Raw genomic sequence first — 25,995 nt, 5'->3', positions numbered from 1 at the left:
TCTATTCTACATGTGTAACTTAACATTCTACATGTGTAACTCAACATTCTACATGTGTAACTCAACATTCTACACGTGTAACTCAACATTCTACATGTATAACTCAACATTCTACACGTGTAACTCAACATTCTACATGTATAACTCAACATTCTACATGTGTAACTCAACATTCTACATGTGTAACTCAACATTCTACACGTGTAACTCAACATTCTACATCATGTGTAACTCAACATTCTACATGTGTAACTCAACATTCTACATGTGTAACTCAACATTCTATTCTACATGTGTAACTTAACATTCTACATGTGTAACTCAACATTCTACACGTGTAACTCAACATTCTACACGTGTAACTCAACATTCTACACGTGCAACTCAACATTCTACACATGTAACTTAACATTCTACACGTGTAACTCAACATTCTACACGTGTAACTCAACATTCTACACGAGTAACTCAACATTCTACATGTGTAACTCAACATTCTACATGTGTAACTCAACATTCTACATGTGTAACTCAACATTCTACATGTGTAACTCAACATTCTACATGTGTAACTCAACATTCTACACGTGTAACTCAACATTCTACATCATGTGTAACTTAACATTCTACATGTGCAACTCAACATTCTACATGTGTAACTTAACATTATACATGTGTAACTCAACATTCTACATGTGTAACTTAACATTCTACATGTGTAACTCAACATTCTACATCATGTGTAACTTAACATTCTACATGTGTAACTCAACATTCTACATGTGTAACTTAACATTCTACATGTGTAACTCAACATTCTACATGTGTAACTTAACATTCTACATGTGTAACTCAACATTCTACATGTGTAACTTAACATTCTACATGTGTAACTCAACATTCTACATCATGTGTAACTTAACATTCTACATGTGTAACTCAACATTCTACATGTGTAACTTAACATTCTACATGTGTAACTCAACATTATACATGTGTAACTCAACATTCTACATGTGTAACTCAACATTCTACATGAGTAACTCAACATTCTACATGTGTAACTCAACATTCTACATGTGTAACTTAACATTCTACATGTGTAACTCAACATTCTACATGTGTAACTTAACATTCTACATGTGTAACTCAACATTCTACATGTGTAACTTAACATTCTACATGTGTAACTCAACATTCTAGTATTGTAATTACACATTCTAGTTATATAACTCAATATTCTAAAATGTAAACTTGCTAAAGTAGAATTCCAGAATTGTAACTCAACATTCTAGAATTGTAACTGAACTTTTTTAGAACTCTGACTTAAGAAGCTAAACTTGTTAACCACACATTGTAGTTTTATATCTAAACATTGTAGAATGTTACCATAACTTTCTATCATTTCAACAGTAACTTAACATTCTAGGATTGTACTTTAACGTTCTAGTAATATGATTAAACATTCTTGAATTGTAACTCAACAGTGAAGGCATTACACTTGACATTCTTGTTTTGTAACTTTCCTTTCTTAACCCTCATATGCACGAGTGACTGGACCTACTCTCTTCCATAAGTGGCTCAAAAAGGACCCGTATTAGAATAATATGTGTTTGTATGCCATAGTTGTCATTTTGGTTAAGAAAAATCACTTGTATAATATTTAGTATTATATTTTGGTTCACACTAGAAATATTTTATATTTAACTTTTCACTATTTATCATTTTAGAAACACATTTTACATTTTGAAAAAAAACGAAATTCCATAGAAAATGCATGCGGGTCATTTTTGCCCCACTTATGGAAGCTTGGGGTAGTAATACAAAAACTACAATTTCTTAAAATGTATAAAATGTCAATTTAAAATTTGAATGGCATGATATCCAAAACATGTTTTCTGAGGAATAGCTGGAATATGAAATGATAAAAAAAATTAATCACAAAGATACTTCAAGAATACCACCTCACCGGGTCAAAAAAGACCCACTTATGCATCTAAGGGTTAAATGACTCAACAATATTTGATTGTAACTTAAGAGTATAGAGTATATAACATTGAGTCTACTACAGAGTATAGAACATCACCATTCTATAACGGTACTTTAACATTCTATCAATGAAACTTGAGATTCTAGATTGTAATTTCACATTCTAGTTACTGTATATACATGTAACTTAACATTCTAGGATTGCAATTCAACTTTCTAGAACTAATTTGAAATTCTATAAATTCATTTTGACATTCTAAAAATGAAGAGCGGAGGCTAAATAAAAAAAATAAAAAGACAAAAACATATTTTGCATAAAGAGAAGTCTGAGTGTCATTCTTTGCTCTTCTCTCAGGAAAAAATAAATCTCTAAATCTGATATAGCAGACGCTATTAAAACATCTGTGCTAACTATTTCAGGATTCACCATTGTTGTTTCTAATGATCATAATACTCTTGCCTCTATGTATCATTGCCCACACCTAAAGCACGCCTGTAGCTGCTGGTAGATCCACATAGGGCTGGAGGACACTGAGGAGTCTGGTCACAGGAAGCAATACATAAACTGATAAGATAGTTTTTTTTACCCACCCCTAGGAATCACCAAAAATGTTTATACTCTGTCACTCTGCTTGTGTGGCCTGTTAACTTGCAGGACACCGGCCCACTGGGCAGAGTCACCCGACCCTACAGTATGTGTTTCAATGACTTACAAACCTTTGCTGATTTGCCAAATGACAACATGTAATGGTGGTAGGCATTATCTTTCTTCATACTTAATGAAGTGTTCCCATTGAGACAGAATAAATGTCCGATGTTGGAGGGGGCCTTACCTGTTCCTGGAGGGGGGCATTTGTCACAGCGAGGGCCCCAGGCTTTGCCCACACTGCAGCAACATAGCTGTTTGCTCAGCTGGGTGGACACTGGGTGCAAACACTGCCTCCCTGAGCTGACCAAGCGGAAGCAAGCCCCCTTTTCCTCTGGGATGGCAGGGGTGTTGGCTAAATAGGAGCGCAGGGGGTAGGAATCGGTGCACCAGAGTTTAGAAGAAACATACATGGGGAAAAGAAAGAACAGAGAGTAGAGAAATAAAGAAGTTCCCTTCACCAAAGCAACTTTTCCAACTGCTATGACAAACATATTTCTAAAACAACACCAGTGCATAGAGAACAACTAAAATATCACAGTTAAGAGTCAGGAAGTCTAATTTTGTGATGGCACAAAAAACTATATTCTAAACAATTACAGCCAACAGAACACAGCATCTCATTCAAATAGCAAACTAAATGTTAATGCTTCATGCACTATCTAGGTCATGCGCTGGCTCAGATGAAGGCATGCAGGAAAGGTTGGCTCAGTTTGTGTCTTCAAAGTCTTATGGTGTACTTGATGAGATGTTGGTGAGTGAGCTAGAGTTTGTAAAGTAATAGATAGTATCATGAAGTCTATTCTATAGTTTAGGGATGAAGGATGAAAGGATAGGTGTGCTGGGGGGTAGTCTGGCTGCAGGAGGAAATGCAGGGGAACAGTGCTGCGTAGCTGAGACGGAAGAGAAAAGCATTGCAATATTCTAGATTGAGCGCATGAATAAGTCATTCAAAACCGCTTTTAGTATTGATTTGATTTTCGTGATGTTGCAGAGAAAAGCAGAGCTTGTTTATGTGAGCACCAAAGTTTAAGTTCTGGTCAAAGATAATACCCAGTTTTTGTGTGAAAGGTTTAACATTGGGGGCCAGAGTGTCGATGTAGGATTTTATCTTGAAGACAAACTAATCTGGACCAATGAGAAGGACCTCAGTATTGACTGAATTTGGATGAAGGAGTGATATCCATTTTTTGATAGTAGCCGGGCAGTCATGGACAGTGCTACATTTACCCATGATTATTAGCTTAAGGGACAAGTAAATATATGTATCGTCAGCATAAAAGGGATGACAGATGCGGATGAATTGTTTAAGTATAGGGAGAAAGGTATGAGTCCAGGGATTGAACCCTTTGGAATAGCGCAGAGTAAAGGGGAAGATGAAGACACAAAACTGTCTATGGCAACCTCAAACTGCTTATTTGATAGAAAAGAGGACAAACAATTGAGAGCAGAGACCGAGAAACCATCCCAATTGGTTGAGATGTTCAACCAAAAGAAACCTGATCACAAGTTTGCAAATTTCAACCAAAAATCATGGTGCGTTTAGACACGTTGAGAATGATCGTGTAATGTTATCCGACCAAACGGCTGTTTCATCTTGTGATATTTGCAAAAATTCTTATTGATTTGAAAAAAAATCCTTTATCAATTGCTTATAAATGCTTAGAGGGAAACGTGTCTCACATGTACACCCGTCCCACAGTGACTGAAATAGGACAATACCACTTAGAACAACGTTTTAAAATAACAATAGTGAATATATTGTTGAGGATGAAGAAAATGGATGGAAAATAAACCTAAATGTGAACCATGATAAAAAACCCACCCCCCCTTGTATACTTTATCTCCATTAACAGAAACAAACACACATGAATTCTCCAAAAATGGAAACCCCCAGCATTGGAGTCAGGAAATTAAACAGTCACCTATACCACTAATGGTAAAAACTGTTAACCAACACAAAAGTGACATAAGTCAGTGATTTGTAAACAGACATTGCAAACACAAATTTACAAAAACAAACGCTAGCAACAAGTAATGTTTGCATTTTGGTACAGGCCCTACAGTATGTGTCTTAATCTCCAGCGGACTGTATAGAAGTTGCTCATTATGCCAGATCTTTGCTCAAATGTACATACTACCTGACTTACAAGGGGACGAAAAACTAGATGAATTCTCCATGCAAAAAATGGTTGGTCATTTTCAATTGTGATATATAATTTGTAATAGATACGTTATTATCTAATGGAGGCAGGCTGTTTCACAGTTCAATAATAGATAGTATTGTCCAATATGACAGCGGTGCACTGATACTGTATATACATATAGTCTTATTTAGTTAGATTAACTCCTTAACATCGCTATCGGCCTCAGACTTTGAAACTCAGGTTGGCTGGGCTCATTAATAACCGACAGCCCATTTCGATCATGTTCAAGATTGATTACTCTGGCACAAGTGTGTGAGTAGTTTCTTCTTCTAACTGTATCTTCACTGTCCCAGATATCTCTTCCTCTCCCTGCTCCTATACACTTAAAGCCATGAGATTTGTAGGGTTTGACGACATGTTTGCCTTGCAGTTCATGCATGAAGTGGAATCTTTTTATATAGTGAAGACCATGCTTTAATCCATGCACTGTTTTCATATGCACATCATTAAAGACACAGTTCAGCTTCAGCAGCATTCCTGCCAGTATTTTGAAGCAGGAGGCAGAGGTAAATATTCAAACATATTTTCCACCTGTCTTCTCTCCTTAAGTGATGGTAAATATCAAACCAGTTTCAGAAGGTTTTTGGTTAAACACATCTACAGACCAGCATGCACATGTAATGCATTCATTCCTGTAAATATTTCTGCTCAGTTTGGCACTCAATGGATGGAGGTTCTGGTTTGGATGTAAATAAATCACATAGTGATGTGAGGAATACATCTTAGACAAAGTTAGATTTTGTATGACTTACATATGCAAGTGGTGAGCGTGGAGTCGGGGACGAAGCCTGGTTTGCACGTGCACCTGTAGCTCCCCACAGCATTCAGACAGTTTCCATTGGGACACACACCCTGCAGCTGGCACTCGTCTACATCTGTGGATCAACAGAACATGTAAAGTCTGATTAATACAGCATAGGAAAGAATTTAGAAGTGTGCAATCTTTTTAGTTTCCCATCTTGCAATCAAATCAAATCAAATCAGGTTTTATTTATATAGTGCATTTTAAAAACGATTTTTGGTCGAGCAAAAGTGCTGTACATGCAAATAATAAATAACACATTACTACAGTCGCAAACAGAAGACAATAAATTACAACATCAAATCACATCAAAAAATCAAACACAGGGAAATGTCATGAGTCGTGCTCCGCTCTGACTAGAAGGCCAGGGAGAAGAAGTGAGTCCTCCTCAGTGTAGATTTAAAAACCCCTAGGGTCTGGGCCGACCTCACATGGAGGGGCAGAGTGTTCCAGAGCCTAGGGCCAGCCGCTGCGAAGGCTCGGTGCCCTCGGGTTTTGAGCCTGGTCTTGGGCACTAGCAGCAGCAGCTGGTCAGCCGACCTTAAGGCTCTGGCTGGGGTGTAGCATCTTGCAATGTTACTTCTTCACCATCAGTTTCTACTTTCTCAATTATTTTACCAAGATTTACGCAAGAATCAGGCACATATCCTAGGATTGAATTTCACTGAATTTGTTCTCAATGCATACGCATGTTTACATTTGTAATCCTTTCATTGTCCGTCAGCAACATAATGTTGTTTATATGTGTAAGCGTGTGAGTGTGTGTGCGCAATGCCAAAAGGATAAACAACTGGTGAAGAACTCAATACAATATATTCTTCTTCTTCTATACACTTAAGACATAAGGAAATCATTTCAAAGAGAGTTGAGTGAGTGAAGAAAACTAACACAAAGACCACTTAGAAGTTTTTTTTTACTGAAGTCAAAGTAAAAAAATGATTATATATATGTGTGATATGCTCAAAGATATACCGTATGTGTTAAAGGGACAGTGTGTGTAGTGTTGCTGTTGCAGATTGGAACACACTGAGTACCCCTCCGCTCAGCCTTCCCTTTACAAACCGTTGAACCGCAGTACTACCCTTCAGGAGCTTCACCTCACACAGAGGCCATCTTTACCATATCACTATTTTAGAAGCAATGAAAAACAGGTGTATGCTCACTGGCATTACTTCAGTTAACAGGCCGGTCGAGTGGCATCAGGAAATGTTCAAATGCCAAAGGCCCTCTCTAGAGCTGGAGCTTGGTTTGTCCATTCTGAGCAGTGCAACATATCAAACTCAGTGGAAGAGGATCCTCTTACTAAGTGCATTTAAATGGCTCATTCTGAGGTAGCAAACACTTGTATATGTGCAGCTTAAATGAAAACACAGCAATGCATGCATTTGAACATTGCTGGAATATGCTTAAAAAGCAAAAAGAAATAACATAAATATGCAGACTGAGATTTAAGATTGTATTTACATGTTTGGTCTGCAAGCATATGGTCATAGTTAGAAGACAAAAAGCAGAACACTAAAAGTAAAAGTGGTTGGAAAATGTCAATAATCAATGTCAATAACGCACGCACGCACTCTCTCTTGCTTCCAGCCACAGAGCTGGCACACACCAGGGATACCATTGCAATGTGCCACCATTACTAGCGGTAGCATTGAATTCAACGCCCACTATTGGTGCTATAAAGAACCACAAATTATTGTGGGAAACGACTTTCCGGATGGAAAAGACCAAAATTGCTTGTTTACAACAGCCATATGCCCAAATGAACTCTGCAAACAGCTTTTGTCTGCTGTAAACATTCCTCCTATTTATACGTGATGGGGAACTCATTCACAGTCAGTTCTGTTTGAAAAGGCTGGTTCAACTTAAGCTAATGTGAAGCCTCATCATCAAATAAGGATAGTATCTTCTAAATTACATTTTATTTAAAACAACATTTTCTATACAGGGATGTCTGATATAGAATATAGCTCTTACAACTGAAAATATCTAGACATTTCCATGGATCAATCTAATCTCATTTAATCAAAGGATTTATATTTATATATAATTTAGAGCTCCTTTTTGGTGCTTTCTTCTAGGAGAGTTGGTGTCATGAGCTGTTTCTGGTCTTATTAACTCTCCTGTCCTTTCAGATCCTGCCCCCCTCCAGTCTCTTGCCATCAGCTCGCCCCCTCCCCTGCCACTCATTCCCTCATTAACCCCACAGTATACTGTATATATCACTCCACTCTCACTTGTTCCCTGCCAGATTGTCTTGCTTGTACTACCAAGCCAAGTTGTAAGTGACTGTGATTTATTTATTATAAGGTGTGTGTTCTGCCAAGCTCTCCAGTGTCTTGTTGGCAATGAACCTATTTACTGGTATACACTGTATGCTCTGCCCAATTTTGACCCTGTGCCCACATTATTCTGCATCCTTATAGGATTTGTCTGCCTGATTGATAAGAAACCTGAAAGAAAAGCTCTTACCTTGGCAATGGGAGCTGTTGATTCTCCTGTAACCGTGAGGACAATCTATCAGAGGAATAGCTGAGGAGAGGAACACAGAAACAAGAGGAAGCAACATGTCAGTCACTGCATTCAGACATTTAATGAACTGATTCAATACATCTGGGTGTCATCTGCATAGATATGATAACTTAGGTCGTTGTTTTTCATAATTTGGGCCAGTGGTAGCATATAGATATTAAAAAGCAGAGGTCCTAAGATGGAGCCTTGAGGAACCCCGCATGTCATATTTGTCAACACTGATGTGTAGTTGCCTAGAGACAAAGTGTTTTCTGTCCTTTAAGTAGGAATCAAACCAATTTAGAACTGTTTCCTAAAGTCCCACCCAGTTTTCCAGTCGGTCTAGTAATATGCTGTGGTCAACAGTGTCAAACGCAGCGCTGAGATCTAATAATACTAACACTGAAGTTCTGCCACTGTCTGTGTTTAAGTGGATGTCATTGAAGACCTTTACAAGAGCAGTCTCAGTGCTGTGGTTTGGACGAAAGCCTGACTGGAACACATCGAAACAGACATTTAAAAGCATGAAATGACTCAGCTGTTGAAAAACTACTTTTTCAATGATTTTACCTAGAAATGGGAGGTTTGATATGGGCCTGTAATTGTTCATTACTGAAGCATCTAGATTATTATTTTTTAAGAGCGGTTTAATGACTGCAGTTTTCAGGGCCTGTGGAAAAATACCTGAGTGAAGAGATTTGTTTACTATATGAAGTAGATCTGAGGCCATGCAAGGCAAAACAGTTTTGAAAAATCCTGTTGGAATAATATTGAGGCTGCAGGAGGAGGATTTCAGGCAGTGATGAATAAAGAGTAATGAGATATATGGTACACTAAACGCCTGCTACTAGTACCCAGACATAGCAAATGCATTGTTTGATGTGATGTGTAACCATTGATTAAGGTTTAAACGTAACATATATTACGTAAAACATACAAGGATTGACTAAAACCAGAAATGGGTGATGAAGATACATTGTGACATGTTTATTATGGTAAGAAAGTAGTCTATGTTGGTTTTCCAAACACAGTGTAAATCTGTTGAACTATGATGACTAGATGCTCTTTATCTAGGATCCGGAGATGGATTGCTTCTGCCTCCACCCACACAGTTTGGGATTAGCGGCACTTTCCTCACTTCAGTAATGTTGTCGCTAGGGAAACATCACTTTCCCTCTGGTGATTATATACTGTTTTATCAGGGGCGTACAGGGAGTTAGGCTGGAGCTGAAAGCTGCTCTGACATCAGCAGCTCCCAGCAGAGCGCAGACTGAGAAGTCAAATTAATCTGCAGGTTACAGGCTGGGCACTGCTATACAAAGGCACCAGTGGGGACGTGGTACCCAAATACCTGAAAGCAGATTGATATTTTGCTCAACAGGAAACAACAAGGCGATGTTTGTTAGACCAATAAAGCCAATTTATTTACCAGCTACCAATGTCTCCATGGCACAATGGACTGTTTCACACGTCACTGTCCAGTGGAAAGAAACTCCTTCCATTCCTCAGGAGAACAGAGGGAAGGACAAATACCTGGCTCTGCGGTGACTCCCACTGAAATGTGTGATTAGTGCGGCTGAAATCCTCTCGTGGTGTGAGGCATGTGAGAGCTGGTATGAGTGATTAACAGGGTTTGCCATATTATAAATGCACATTATGACAAAGTGTGAACTTGCCGTGAACCTAAACATATCTGAGTTGAGAGAATGTTGTATTGTATTGTTTATGTCAGGAATTTACATCACAAAAAGCGCACAGACCCCCAAAACATAATCTCTGTCCCTCTCTGTGTGTAACTGCTGGATTATTAGTGTAAATCGCTACTAATATACAACCTGAGGGAGAGCCTGTATTACACCTGGATGTTTAAAGTTTGAAAAAAGAGAGGATAGGAAGGGAGAAAATATGCATGATTGAGTGGCATTATAGGAAATGTACTGATGTCACCATCTGATAAAGTACCCAAGATTTCATTAGATAAGGTTTAAGCTGCAACTGCTGTTTCTATGGAGACAAGGCCAGTGAGAAGCTTCAAGTTTTATGGCCGTACCAAATTCAAAAACATTTCTCATTGCAACCATAAGGTCCGGATGAAGAAATCATCTCAAACTGACCAAGAATCTCTTCCAATCATGAGTTGTGTTAACTTTTCTCCTCATTACTTCCTCCGTTGAATTTGAACTTCTTGTGTTTTTCTGCATTTACTTCTGAAAACCATGAAAGCCCAAAATAACTCCATAAGTCCATATAAGGATATCATGACATTAACATATGGCAATACTTTTGAAGGCAAAGCAATGTCTCTATTTTGGTTCATAAACTGTTTTATTAGCCTCTCCTCAGTTGAAAAAGAAGGACTGTACTCAAGCTCTTACATTTCAGCTAATACAGCAGCAACATGTCTTTTCCTACATTCAATTGATATTTATATTCAAAAAGAGGGACCCGTAAAGGTGTATGAGTGAATAGCCATCTACTCATCACTTCAGGCGTGTGTGTTTGTGTGTGTTGTGTGGGGGTGTGATTGCCATAAAGGCACTTCATGCGTTTTCACACCTGTCTCTCGATACCTATTCAGGGGGGTAATATAGTGTTTCCTGATTTGCTCAGCACCTTTACTTTGCCCGTTGCTATATGTAGCAAAATAAGCTCAGGGAGGGTGAGCCTCTCCAAGTTTAGCTTGTCTTTAACGATTTTCTGAAAACATAAATTCCTTTTCTTTAGCTGAGGACCGTCCTGAGCCCTGAGGCTGTTTTCTGAACTTCAGATCACCGTTCCCTCGAAAGAAACCGCCTTCAGTAAGTGAAGATCAAATTCTGATGTCCGCCAAACACATTGTGAGGGAGAGAATGGAAGAGAAGGCTGCTCAGAAAGCTGATACAGACCTGTTCTCTGTACCACAGGGGTTGAAGATTTTGTGTCCACTTTAGAAACAGGCAAACGTAGCTATCATAACGTCACGGTTTATGTTTAGTGTTTTTAGGATAAAAGAAGTGTCCCAAAGTATGAAGTCAGCATCTACTGTCGAAACCAGGTGTCTGCAGCTTGGGGTTAAATCATCATGTGTTGGTGTTATAACTGAAAAGGTATTCCTGTTGGCAGGTCTTTTATTGAGCAATATTATGAAGATTAATGTTATGGTGTTAAAAGTGTGCTTCCCTCAGAGTTATATTTATCCACAGAAGTTAAATGGGCCTATATTTTCAAATATTATTATACAATTAACACACAAAATTAAGGTATTTTATTTCTCAGACACACTCCTCAATAATTACACTTTATCTTGGATTGTGAGAGTAGGATTTAGCAGAGGTCTTTCCGAATAGTTGCTATCAAGCTGTTGAGATGATGTGGGTTAAGGTTCATGTTGAACTTCACTGGTGTAAAAACAGCTTACTAAGATTCACACATAGCTCTAAATGTTTAGAGGTGTGCAGAGAATTCTAATGGACATGGATTAATTAGCTTTCCAAATAGCTTGACCAACGTCTAAGAGAAACAGCTGTACTCACATGGTTGCTTTGGACACTTCTGGCACTTGTGGAATCCCCAGGACGTCCCGATAGTCTGGCAGCACTGCTCCTGCTTAGTGAGGCCTGGCAGAGCCTTCCCACACTGAAACACACAGACGTACACAGTGAGATAAAGGAATGGAAAAGGAATTATTATTTTTGATAAAAAGTCTGTTTCTGATCCCAAGGACAGTCAGATAAACACACTGACAGTCTGTTATCTTTATGGAACAACTGCTCTGTGAAATGTGACCTGGTGATGAAGTCACTCAGGATTTATGATCACTTAAACTTGACATTGGGTGTTTTGACAGTAAAATAATAAATCTGCTCTTCATCTCCAGGCCCTGACATGCTGACAGTGTACCTGACTGCCTGCTGTTTCCTGGAAGCAGCGCCCCAGAGTGTTCTTGGAGGTGACGGGCTGGTACTGGGGGACCTGGTATACGTGCTGGCTGGGGTACACAATGTTGTAGCCGTGGTGCTGGATGTTTTGGCTGCTCTCCGTGTGGCGGTAGGTGTAGCTGGAGGAGGAGCTGGAGTGGGACCCCTTCAGAGGCTGCCCGTTGTTGTGGTAGTTATCCAGCTGAGACACCTGGTGCACCTGGACCGAGGCCTCTGGGGGGTGTTTGATGTGGATGTTCACGATGCTGGGATTGAACACTGGAGGCAGATGGGACAATTATTGCAGTGCATTGTCTCATTATGAAGCTCAATGTCTGTCTGTCCATAGGTGGACTACATCTGATCTACTTCAGACTAGGCCGGAGTATTGCTGTAGAACCAAGGGCATGCAACGTCAAGGTTTGTTCAATTTGGAAAAGCAAAATTCAATATTAATTAACTTTGAATAAAAACGGATTGTGTGTTTCTGATTAAAAGTTGTAATAATTCAATGTTAAACGACACACAGTAAACAAGTTGCTTTCAGATTTGGACTGTGTTGTTAAAGATTGAGGCATTATCAGCACCTTAAACCTTAGTAAAATACTCGATTCCGATTGGTCAATTTGTGATGGCCAACCGTCCCCAGTATAGAAACGGTAAAGGTAAAAAAATGAAGGACAGAGGTTAACAGTCACAGAGAGCTGTGACAAATTCAAATCAGCAGAAGAAGTCAGACCGTTAACACCAAAGGGAACACAGTATGGGCTCTGGCAGGGTTTAAAGTTTGGTTGATAGAAAATAAACTGTGAAAAGACTTGGACAGTTAAAATAGCATTTAAAACCAGATTGAAGCCTTCAGATTAAAAGAACTATAGCAGAGGAAACAGGGTTAAACATATATATGTTTACTACAGTGTGTTGGGTTGTGGACCGAACAGTTTTGGAGCTACTATCTATAATAGTTAAGTCACATCAGTTTGATCCATTAGATGTCACTGTGATCTAAAGGCTGCAGTGTGGGCAGTCTCTCTCGCTGCATCTCGTCTTTTCTGTGTTTATCCTTGCATGCCCAGCTACATGCAGCTGAACTGGGTTCATTCAGAAAAAAAGTGTTTGCTTTCACACTTAATGGAGCTGAAATACTATTTCACTGGACTGCTCTTTAAACACCAACAATGATGAACAACACAATGTGTGGTCCATTTACAGGGATTGTGTAGATCCTGCAAAAGCACTACTTTTAGTTCATTTCTTACAGTAAGATTTAAAAAGCTTGAGCTAACACTGTACTGCGAGACTATCACAATAACTAACACACACTGACTGAGGTAATGCCATCAATGATTTAACAGAAAGAGGTCATTTGAATGGTTGATTTTCATATGTATTTAGTCTGCCTGTATTTGTTATCATTGGCCAGTGAGCAGATATATTGTTTGTGACTCACTATAAACACCATGCTGGTGTTTATACATGTTGAAGGCCATTGAATACAAAAATATTTGATAACACAGTGATAACGTTTTATATAAAGTTATATACAAAAACATTTGGCTATATTAAATATTCTTTGTTGCATTTGTAAACTTATAGATAGACGATAAAGAAAAATGTTGATAGGTTATTGTTATTTGTACCTGTTATAAGAAGCAGGAAATCCTGGGTGCTTGTTTAGGAAATGTCTTTTGAAATTACATTTTTCATGGTTTACTAATTTCTCACAATATATCAAGCATACAAGTAAGCCAACATTGATGGCAGTAACATCAAAGGGATCTGGACGCGCATTAAACTCTATATCATTTGTGACTCCTTTTGTTTGGATGTTTTGTCCCAGCATCAGAGAGCCATTGCAGTGTGGCAGAGCCCCCCCCCTGCAGCAGCATCTCAGCTGCTCCGTGGACTCACCAGGGTTCTGTCCGTTGCTGTAGGTCAGCGGCAGGGTGTGTGTGGAGTGGACCTGGGTCTGGCTGTACCCCCCCGCCGGCTGCTGCTGGCCGCTCCGAGCGGGCATCTGGCAGAACTTCCCGGTGAAGTTGGGGGGGCACTGACACTTGTCCCTGGTGCTGCACTTCCCCCCATTCATACAGGGCAGGTGACACACAACTGAGAAGAGAATAAAGAACGAGAAGTAGATGAAGTGATGCACTCATGGTCCCAGATAATACAAAACAAAAAAGTACGTTCCATTATAAACACATCTGTGAGCCTAGAGCTGGAATAAATGATTATTACAACCGACACACACACAGAACAGTCAGAGGGATAAACCAAGCACTACAGCGGTATGGCTCTGAGACGCCAGAGGGAAGAGAGGATACAGTGAAGTCACTGTTCTGCAGCCAAAAGGCGTTACCAAGGCGCAAATGAGGTGATGATACACATGCTGTGTATGTACCAAATTCTGTTCAATGTGGTATTGTTCCATAAGATTGGTGCAACAGTTGCATGTGGACAAAACAGGTGGGAGACACTAACAAACCTTTCCAAGTACTGCTTCATTTCCTGTTATAAAAACTAGATCTCAGACAAAAAGAGATACAGGTTCATTTTCTCCCAGGCCTCGCTGAGTCATTCCCCCTCTTTTCATCGTTTCTTTCCAAAGAAAATCAGACCTCACAAAGTTAGGACAGGAAAGGGACCGGCAGCCATTACTCACATCAATACAATCATCACAGGTTACCATGTCATTACATTATTGGATTGCTGCTCAAACCCCCCACCAATAATTCATCATCATGGGGCATATCCTACACTAAAACAGCAAATGTATATAATTGTTCAGAAACCCTGACTTATAGTATAGTATAGCTCCATTAGGGATTTAGGTCTGTATGAATTGAGGTTTTTTTTTATTTTTTTAAATATATATTTAATATATTGGTACAGGGCAAAACGGAATTTCGGTCAACTTGTTTGTAACACAATCAGAGATTTTGACAATAAAGTTGACTTTGAAAACATTCTGTATCATCATAAAGAACCGGCAAAACTCCCTGATGGCAGTGGAGTCAATAAAGACGTGTGTGCACACTAGAACTTTATGAAAATCAGAGTGAACCAGCCTTCCTTCTTTACACTCAGCAAAGAAGACAGACCACCCACTGTCAATGTTCAGACCCTGCAGTACATGAAGACGCTGGTGCATACAGTACTGGCTCAGTCCCACACTATATACAGCACATGGTGAAAATATACCCCCCCACACCTGTCCAAGAAACACTGCTATTCCCAATTGGCTTTCTACTCCCTCACTACAAAGACTAATGCAAAAACGTCATAACTGTTTGCTGTCCAGACCATCAGGACAGCAGAAGCTAATTTCCCCTTGCAGACTGAAAGCTCATCTGTTCAGTCTGCACATTCGCTATAAAAAAAAGACATGAATTAAGTATATAAAAAAACTCGTATTTTTCAGTTCCTGCCCTTGTTGTGTTGTAGCTGCATCAAAATATGCTGCATACATGCAGGAGTCATTATATACATGACGCTATCTTCCAAAATCTATATTTTATCATCTAATCATAAATGATTTGATAGTGTCTGGACTGCAAGAATGAGCTGGCAGTTCCAGGCGTCTTTAATAAAGGAAGAAGGAGTTGAGTTGCCAGAGAGCTCTCAGCCCAGCAGCCGGTGTGTGCACCTGGGAGAGGAGCTGGAAAAACACCACTTAAATCCTGCCTCCATGGACAAAGAGGAAACACATTCAGCAGGCTGAATCAGAAAGATTTCAAAAATAATCCTTATAAGTGGTATGAAGTAGGGATCGACCGATATGGCTTTTTCAAGGCCGATACCGATACCGATTATTAGTAATCAAGGAGACCGATAACCGATATTTGGAATATAATATATATATATATAATCAGAAAATCTTGGTGTCAAAATGTAGAATAACACAACTTCTATGAAATGCCTTTTTATGTTTAATGAACTTTTCAACATCTTAAAACTGGTTTCCTCTCTGTGACCCTGAGTAAAGTAAATGAAGTAAACATTACATAAAAACTACTAAAACTTGTTCTGAACTTCTGATATTTGAGTCTCACTCATTTAGTAGTCCCAATTCAGAAGCACCAGATTGTGGTGCAGAAAGCAGAATTGCTGCGAGGCTCCACTAGCAGCCGTCACAGTCCCAGTCGTCCCAGCGCGTCACAGTTTCTCCGCTGCGAGACGCTCCCGATTTCATTGCCCTCTCCCGGTTTCCTCCCGGGGTCATATTTCTCCCGCATTTCTCCTGATTTCTGACAAAATCAGATTTACTCACGACTGTTTTCACTCTGACTTTAATACAGCTACACCATTGTTTGGTTTTCCATGGTAGCGCGTCTCTTTAGCAGCGCGCGCAACTCAAAGTCTGAGAGGGTGAGGAGTCACAGAAAACTGAACAAGAATCGACAACTCGACCCTCTGCTCACTCCTTTCCTGTAAAACACAGGTCCAGCCCACACATATGCTCCATGGTGCTACAGACATTGCCCTTACAACTACAATAAGCATGTAAATGTTAATCTACAGCTCCGGCGATCCACTAGCACCGGAGTCTCCACCTGCAGACGCAGCCATCCTCGACAACTACTGTAGCGTCACCTTGGATACGATTCCAAACAACTCACAGACACACAGGGCGCTGACAGGGCGCCCTATGACCATCAGATCTGACGACGCTGATTGGCTGAAATAGTTTAGGGCTCCTTTCTTAGAGCCCAGACGAGAGAGGGTAATGATACACGCTGCGGCCAGGCAGGAAACATGTGATTTATCAGTAACTTTAGACATCCTAACACAATTTTATTGTAGATTATACATTTTACTGATACCAACTATATAATATTTACCTTGTTCATTAAAAAGAAAAAGAAAAAGAATAGGCCTATATATTTTTTAAATATATTTTTTAATTTATTTTTAATTTTTAATGACAATCAAACATGTGGGAAGAGGGGGGGGCGGCGCCCCTAGCGCCCCTATGGGCCGGCCGCCACTGAATTTCAGCATAGGGGATTGGGATGTTTATTGAACTTCGGCTTTCAACTGATTTACCTTTCGAAACACCGCTCACTGCTGCTGCTTGCCTCTGTCTGTGTCTGCGTTATTCGCACCTGCCTGTAATCTGAGAAGGTCCCGCCTCTCTGGCTGGCTGCAGCCCGGAAAATCTTCAGTGTTGATTGACACTTCAGTAATAGCCTATCAGATAGCGCTGTGGGCGGGACATTGCTCGTGAACAGTGGTGACTGCAGCCAGAGAAACGGCCGCATCAGAGACAAAGTTGTATCGGCAATTTGATTAAAAAAAGGCCGATACCGATAATCTTTAAAATGCGGAATATCGGCCTCGATAATCGGCCAGGCCGATAATCGGTCGACCCCTAGTATGAAGTCATTCCCCAAATAGTTTCTGCCATCACCAAACTATCATCAATTGGCCAATTCATTTCCTGTCTTGAACTGGCCAAATCAACAGTGAAAAACAGGTCAACACCTTTTTTCTTCTGTGGTCAGGGAAAACACCTGATTGTCAAAGACAGTGCGTAGAGAAAGTTTAAATGTACTCTGGGATTGTAAGCACTTGTCTCAGGATGATGGCCCAGAAATACTCTTTAACATAGTTTAGTTGCAGATCATCCAATATTTGCACACTGACAGTAATAAAGTTGCTACTAAAGCAACAGTCATTACAGATGGACTTTGATTTTTAAATGTTGAAACTTTACCCTCCTGTTCCCAGCTGTTGTTTGGACATGGCTAATATACAGCTCCTCAAAACCATGTGCTTGTCAGTTCTAACACTTTAAATATCACATTTATAAACAATTATTGGCAAATAAATCACTTATTCCAAAGAATGAGTATAAAACAAGACTAAAGGTCAAACATGCTCTGAGCTAGATGCTACCACCTGCATTAACACAATGACAATGCTTACATGCTGACATTAAACAACAGCATTAGGCCGATCACACATGTGTGAGTGCAGTAGAGTGGCAATTGGGATATGCTCCTGCTGGTGGGGATGCTTGGGTTTGGCCCAACTTTTTTCAAAAGGACAGATGGTGTCACAACCTTTAGCATTTTACCGTACACTAAAACATGTTTCTGAAAAACAATGGAGCTAAAAAATAAACTGCAAGCACTAACATAAAACGTCTTCAGACAAGTAATTCTGTATGTTAATTAACAATATAACAATGTGCCAAGAATAATATATTGAATGGATAAAGTGGGTGGTAAATGCATGCAGGTATATCTACTGTATATACAGAATATACAGATTGTAGGGTTTGTAAAGCGATTGAAAGTGCAGTCAAGCAGGAAGTAAGTGAAATAAGAGTTAGCGCAGCTTCAGGTTGTTATGACAGCATCAGAGGAGCAGCTGCTCTTTATGCACACCCATCAAGTCTAGTCAAGTCAATGTTTATTATAGAAAAAGCATGCCTTAGACGCTTAGAGGGCTCATTATCATCCAGAATGAGGCCGATGTATCATATGAACATTTTAGTGGTTAACAAACAGGTCTCCTGAGTTACAGTTATTGGCATCAATAAAGAAGTGTAGTGGGAAGTGGAGAGCACCCTGAGGGGCCCCGGTGCTGGATGGAATTTTCTCTGCTCTTACTTGCTGCTTCTTGTCTGCCTCCTATATGTGGGGAAGCATCCACTGACAGGAATGGGCTGGCACAGTGACCTGGGTGAGTTAGAGTGAAGGCCTCTGGGATGTTGTTGTTCAACGCCAAGCTTAAGAATTCAGGCTTTTATTCTACCTCCGGTGATAGAGCTCTGTTCTGAGTTAGTGGATGAGTTTGGTTTCTTTTCACAGAGAACAATTCCAAACAAATAAAAATTCATTACCTAAAGCCATGTGAAATGTTTCCTTTTGTTCATTGACGGGAGAGGGAGAAAGTACAGGGACTAACTCTTGTTAGGCATGCAACCTGCATTTGCTCCATGTGTCTGGTTCGTCAAATAAAAAAAATCAATAGCCATAAATACACTGTGAAATAAGTTATAATATTAATTTGTCAGATATTTAGAATGTCAGGGCTTCACAAGAGATAACAATAATCCATCATCGTTTAATGACATTTAAATAATTAACCTGGTATTATTCATATTTGGACTAGAACTATTGTCTATGGGAACCTGTTTGATAACCATATCAGCTCTTAGATTAGGGGTGTCCAGGGATTTCCCATAATGCCCCTTGAATTTTTTTTATTTATTGAATACAAATGCACAATTCCAGTCCAAAAACATTAGCCCCTTTGAGATCATCATCATCTTCTTCTTCATCATCATCATCATCATCATCATCATCATCATCATCATCATCATCATCATCATCATCATCATCATCATCATCATCATCATCATCATCATCATCATCATCATCATCATCATCATCATCATCATATATTGTTGTACCTTCTGGTGACATCAAGGGTTAGGAGCAGGTTGGACAGAAAGGTGACCAGCTGCTTTGCTCATTATTGAATCGTGTGCAACTCCAAACTTTGCACTTGCACTAAAAGTTGGGCCAACAGAAGATTTCCTGATTTCCAGCTGATTACAGAGTGCAATATTTTCTTCAAATGAAGTATCAGTCCTAAAAGTAGAGTACAACTGTGCATTTGGTTTAAAGTGCCCCATTATCAGAGGTGGAAGAAATACTCAGATCTTGTACTTGAGTACAAGTAGAAGTACCAGAGTGTAGGAATACTCTGTTACAGTAAAAGTCCTGCATTAAAAAATGTTCCTCAAGTGAAAGTAGAAAAGTATTATCATCAAAATATAGTGAAAGTAGCGACAGTAAAAGTAGTCGTTGTGCAGATTGGTCCATTTCAGAATAATATATATGATATGTTTTTTAATGATTGATCATTAAAGTGTTCTCAAAGCTGGTAAAGGTGCAGCTAGTTTGAATGACTTTGTATACTGCAGGGTAGCTTGTGGATTTACTCCAGGTGGAACTAAAGTCTGATTCAACACTTGATTAGATTTCACATCATTCATCCAGATCTGAAAAGTAACTAAAGGGATTAAATACATGTAGTGGAGTAAAAGTACACCTTTTACCTCTGAATGGTAGTGGAGTAGAAGTATTACTATAGCAAAACATTTAAACACTTAAGTACAAGTCCCTCAAAAGTGTACTTAAGTACAGTACTTGAGTAAATCTACTTTGTTACTTTACACCACTGACCATTATATAACTCAAACCTCGTAACACAAAGAGACATAGAGCAGAGAGAGCATCAGACAGATGGATGAGAGCTGGGCTGCTCTCCAGAGTTCTCCGGTGATGAGCTGCTGCCCTGAGGCATGGATCAGATGAACTACTGGACTACATGTAGTTAAAAAGAGAGTTTGATTCACTCTGATTTAAACACAAGTAATTTGTAAAACAACACAATAAGTACAATTACAAAACAGGTTGGTACTTTGCACACCTTAAAAGTGTATCTCTATTTCTCAGTTTATGAGAACTTGCTGATATTATCCATGTCTTCTGGACATAGCCAGCTCTGTTCCTTGGCCAACATGTGGTCATGTGTTGTCAGCATTTTAACGATCCTCCCTTCCTCCCACTGTATCATGAATCAACACTCCCCCTAACTGCCCCTCTCATTAGGTACATATGATAAACAAGCCAAGTGGGATTCATTCTGTCTTGGCTCTTTCCAGCTCCGTCTGGACTGCAAATAAACTTTAAACTAACAAGCTCCTTAACTTGGTCTGCACCCGATCACATGGCTGAGAAAGAGGGAGGAAGGAAGAACACTTAGAGTGTGAAAAAAATACACACACACACACACACACACACACACACACACACACACACACACACAGAAGGCCCAGACAGGTGGACAGGACCTACAATTTCAACACTTTTGTTAGACCCGTTCGAACACCCTGTATGTAATGTAAATGTATAGGGGGAGTGGGGGTGGTACAGTGGGTGGTCATTGAAAATGTGTTCTGATAAATGGTCTTCACAGAAAATGAGCCAAGGCCATTGAGTGTGGGTTTGAAAAAATAATTTATCATATCATTTTTCTTTAGCTGAATAATGAAAACGGGTCCCACAGACCCGAATACCATACAAGGGTTAACTGCTATGGCTGAACCCAGACTCTGAAAATCCATCCCACAGATGAACAGCACCCATCCAGGTCACCCAAAGAGAACAGTGTGTGTTTTCTGTGTGAGCTGTTTTTACTACAGTGGTACTAATTTGTTCAGCTGAGTCAGACAGGAATTCATGTTGTTCCGCTCTTCCCCTGTTTCTGCATGAGTGAGAGATGTAGTCCTTGTAAATCAAATCAAATCAAGTTTTATTTATATAGCACATTTATAAACGATTTTTGGTGGAGCCAAAGTGCTGTACATATAATAAAAATAGCCTACAGTAGAGACACTTTACAGCAAATACAACAGCACAGATTGTTCAGAATATCAGTATGAGAAAAACGACACCCTCTGTCCTCAGACCCTCTGTCCTTAGACCCTCTGTCCTTAGACCCTCTGTCCTTAGACCCTCACATCGTACAAGGAAAAACTTCCGGAGAAAACCCACAGTTTAAAGGGAACATGGGAGAAACCTCAGGGAGAGCAACAGAGGAGGGATCCCTCTCCCAGGACGGACAGACGTGCATGTGTAAATCGAAGAGATAATACATTTTACAGCATAGGTAGTCCAAATGTTTGGAAATGCATGTGTCTATAATAAGAAGATGAATCTACGAAGATGTTGTAAGGACGGACGCAGGTTCAGACACAGTTTGCAGGGTCTGTGTAACACATTACAGAACACCCACACAATGCTCCATAACACAGGCCTGTTTGTACAGAGGCTACAATGTTAACTAAGGGATATCTAACATACACTTCTGACAGACAAACTGTCTATCATATAAGAGATATAAGAGAGTGTCGAAAAGCTGAACGCAGGTGGCGAAAAACAAATGTCCAGGTTCATTTTGATATTATTCCAACAGGATGTTTTTCCTTGCATGGCCTCAGATCTACTTCATATAGTAAACAAATCTCTTCACTCAGGTATTTTTCCACAGGCCCTGAAAACTGCAGTCATTAAACCGCTCTTAAAAAAGAATAATCTAGATGCTTCAGTAATGAACAATTACAGGCCCATATCAAACCTGCCATTTCTAGGTAAAATCATTGAAAAAGTTGTTTTTCAACAGTTGAGTAATTTCTTGAATTTAAATAACTGTTTTGATGTGTTCCAGTCAGGCTTTCGACCAAACCACAGCACTATGAGGGGCCGTACAGGCCGTAATTCATACTGGTCCTCTCACACACATACATTCTCCTTTTACATACATACATTTTCACTCTCACACACGTATATATTTACACTCACACATTCATACATTTTGCTCTCATATTATCATATTTCAATGCACACATAACATTCATACATTGTCACTCACATCTTATACATTTTTCACTCATACATTTATACATTTTGCTCTCGTGCACATTCATTCAATGTTTACATTTAATATTATAAATAATATATGCATGTCTGAAGACAATGTATGTATGCAAGAGAAGAATGTATGTATGTGTGAGAGAAAGTATAGTGGAAACGGAAGGAGTATGGTTGAAACGGAAGGCAGGTCATTCTTGCGCTGTGATTGGCTCAGAAGGTCGAGAGGGGCGGGCAGATGTTCAGAACTTCTGATTCAAATCAACATGATGGAGGGGGAGATGAATCCGTGTATCTACGGACCATTTGTTTTTCTTTATTAAACAAGTAAACGGAAGAGTGTCTGAGAGGCGTTTTTGCTTTTTACCTTACTAAATGGTCTAATGGTCATTGGAGCGAGGTGCGGGGACAAACTCACGGATGTGATTTCAAAACAAAAGCACTCGTTTGCTTGGAACTGTGATAATATTATAATCATGGGGAAACTACGTGAATTTAGCGATCACAACGAAAACGGCCAAGACACAAATTGAGCCCATAAAAGGAAAGTTAAAAGAACACACATAGAATTATGTAGTAAACAAAAAAGTGTAAAAAAATCCAGAATATGATTTATATTTTGCTTGCTACTGCAGAATGCTGTGTTAGCCATGCTGGTTAAGTATGCCTGGAATTCTGAATAAATCACCAACAGTGACACCAGAAAAGTCTCAGACACATTAAGAAGGCAAGTCATTCCACTAATGGACTCTTGACAAGGCACACGTGTTCATAGAAAACCATTCCATGTGACGACCTCATGAAGCTGACTGAGAGAAGCCCAGAGTGTGCAAAGCTGTCATCAAGGCAAAAGGGGGCTACTCTGAAGAATCTCAAATATAAATCATATTCTGGATTTTTCAACACTTTTTTGTTAACTAGATAATTCCATATGTGTTCTTTCATAGTTTTTATGTCTTCAGTATTAATCTACAAAGTAGAAACAAATTCAAATAAACATAAACCATTGAATGAAAAGGTGTTTCCAAACTTTTGACTGGTACTGTACATAAAAAGATTATTTTTCGAAAGAAACCGGTTAAAGCTAAGGAAATTGAAAATTACCAAGATGGATACATGGCATACTTAAATAGCGTATTCTTCTCTACCTCTGCTATCTCTTTGTGAATATGTTTTACAACTTTACAAGTCTAAGGGAGCACTATTAGTATTTATTCAAACTGGCCATCTGATAAATCTGATTCTAACTTTCATTCTATGTTCTATTCTAATTTAAAACTGGCCTTTTAGCTGATAAATGCTCAACTATGTTCACCAGGAGGGATGTGCGAGCACCTCTGCTCTCTCTCTATGGTTTGTCCCGCTGTCAAGGCTCTTTGGGATGTGACTAAATATACAAAGCTTCAATGACTAGCTACAAACTTGCTGGCCGTCCTGCACAACGGAATTGATTTTAAATCAGCACAAAACGTATAGCTCTAGTGTGACTTGCAAAAGATTACATTCATAAACTCTTCTCCCTGAACACAAACTCGCTCGAATCAGTCATTAGCCTGCATGGTTTTTCATACCACTGCTACGCTGACGACACACAATTAATTCTGTCCTTCCCCCGCTCAGAGACCCAGGTCGTCGCACGCATCTCTGCTTGTCTAGCTGACATCTCTCAGTGGATGTCTGCTCACCACCTCAAGCTCAACCTTGACAAGACTGAGCTGCTCTTCCTTCCGGGAAAAGATTGTCCCACTCTTGACCTAACAATCAACATCGGCACCTCAGTTGTTTCCCCGACTCAGACTGCAAGGAATCTGGGTGTGACCCTAGATAACAACCTGTCCTTCACTGCAAACATCGCTGCTACAACCCGCTGCTGCAGATACACGCTTTACAACATCAGGAAGATACGTCCCCAGCTGACTCAGAAAGCGACGCAGGTTCTGGTCCAGGCTCTCGTCATCTCACGCCTAGACTACTGCAACTCCCTCCTGGCTGGTCTACCTGCATGTGCCATCCGACCTCTGCAGCTCATCCAGAATGCAGCGGCTCGTCTGGTCTTCAACCTTCCTAAATGTTCCCACACCACTCCGCTCCTCCGCTCCCTCCGCTGGCTTCCGGTAACTGCTAGAATCCACTTCAAGACACTGGTACTTGCGTACCATGCTGCGAATGGATCTGGCCCTTCCTACATCCAGGACATGGTTAAACCGTACACCCCAGCACGTGCACTCCGCTCTGCATCAGCCAAACGACTCGCTGCACCCTCGCTGCGAGGGGGACCCAAGTTCCCATCAGCAAAAACACGTGGGTTTGCTATCCTGGCTCCAAGATGGTGGAATGAGCTCCCCATTGACATCAGGACGGCAGATAGCTTGCACATCTTCCGGCGCAGACTGAAAACTCATCTCTTTCGACTCCACCTCGAGCGTTAGAACTATTAACAAAGCACTTATATACTAATAAAGGACTGGCTTATCTAAAGCCAGTTGAGTAGCACTTGAAATGTTTGGCTCTATGAAACCTGATGTACTTATATGATTCTGTTTTCTTCAAGGTTGTGTCTTCCTGGTCGAATGTACTTATTGTAAGTCGCTTTGGATAAAAGCGTCAGCTAAATGCAATGTAATGTAATGTAATGTAATTTCATGTAATAAACTGCTAAGTTAAAAAGGTAAATTGTTCAAATGTAATTAGATGGCTGGAGCACTTTCTGAACCCTGTAAGAATGGAGGAGGCTGTCATACCTGACAGGGGTTTGAATGGTATATGGGACAAATTGAAGCACAGCACCATGCCTCCTCCATTGTAATAAAAACAAAAGTCATTATTGGACTAAATGTATTTACTCCAGGTGTAAACTATCGTGTATGTTCTTGTAAAGTAATGCGTTTCTATAAAACAGCAAAGAAGCTATAATTATGTGTTGTGGTTAGGCATGTGCTGATGTAAGATCATGTTCATGCATGTGTTCCTATGGTGAAATACAAACACTCTAACCTCCCCCTCACTACTACCATTGGTATGTCTTGTATGTGTTATATCCATGTACTATACATAAATACTGTGATTCTATGTTTGTCTGTCTATTCTATGTGTGTGTGTGTGTGTGTGTGTGTGTGTGTGTGTGTGTGTGTGTGTGTGTGTGTGTGTGTGTGTGTGTGTGTGTGTGTGTGTGTGTGTGTGTGTGTGTGTGTGTGTGTCAGGATCACTCACCTACTCTGAAGTTGGGTGCTGTCAGGGTGTCGGTGGCGTGGCCGTTCTCACTGATGATGGTGGTGGTGTTTCCCAGCTCACAGTTGTTGTGACATCTTCCTCCGATGCAGGTTAGTTTACAGATGGTGGGTGTGAAGACCACCTTGATCCTCCCTGTATGGTTGCCCACTGCCACAGAAAACATGGCGGACACCAAGAGGAGGGGGAGGGAGAGCAGGCGAAGTTTGGTTATTCTTTGATCCATTGGAAAACGTTCAAGCACTTTCAAGTTTAAGCTTGTCAC

The 25,995-nt window shown here is 40.0% G+C and overlaps 1 protein-coding gene across 4 annotated transcripts in view; it reads right to left on the bottom strand.

The window, feature by feature from the left end:
* ltbp1 (latent transforming growth factor beta binding protein 1) overlaps nucleotides 1–25,995 on the bottom strand; it is a 177,754-nt gene that overhangs the window by 73,704 nt on the left and 78,055 nt on the right. For 2 of the 4 annotated variants that reach the window (XM_034223113.1, XM_034223121.1), the window contains exons 5-11: nucleotides 25,713–25,880; nucleotides 13,963–14,160; nucleotides 12,035–12,330; nucleotides 11,668–11,770; nucleotides 8,117–8,176; nucleotides 5,595–5,717; nucleotides 2,823–2,990 (exon numbers count right to left, since the gene is read on the bottom strand). In XM_034223113.1, the coding sequence (XP_034079004.1) occupies nucleotides 2,823–2,990; nucleotides 5,595–5,717; nucleotides 8,117–8,176; nucleotides 11,668–11,770; nucleotides 12,035–12,330; nucleotides 13,963–14,160; nucleotides 25,713–25,880 (1,116 nt within the window). The remainder of the gene's footprint in view (nucleotides 1–2,822; nucleotides 2,991–5,594; nucleotides 5,718–8,116; nucleotides 8,177–11,667; nucleotides 11,771–12,034; nucleotides 12,331–13,962; nucleotides 14,161–25,712; nucleotides 25,881–25,995) is intronic. The other 2 variants (XM_034223129.1, XM_034223137.1) reach the window with 1 other exon arrangement.

Source organism: Gymnodraco acuticeps, unplaced genomic scaffold, assembly GCF_902827175.1.
Source record: "Gymnodraco acuticeps unplaced genomic scaffold, fGymAcu1.1, whole genome shotgun sequence".
Classification (NCBI taxonomy): Eukaryota; Metazoa; Chordata; class Actinopteri; order Perciformes; family Bathydraconidae; genus Gymnodraco; species Gymnodraco acuticeps.
Note: the sequence above shows the minus strand (reverse complement) of the source record. Positions and strands in the feature narration are given on the sequence as shown.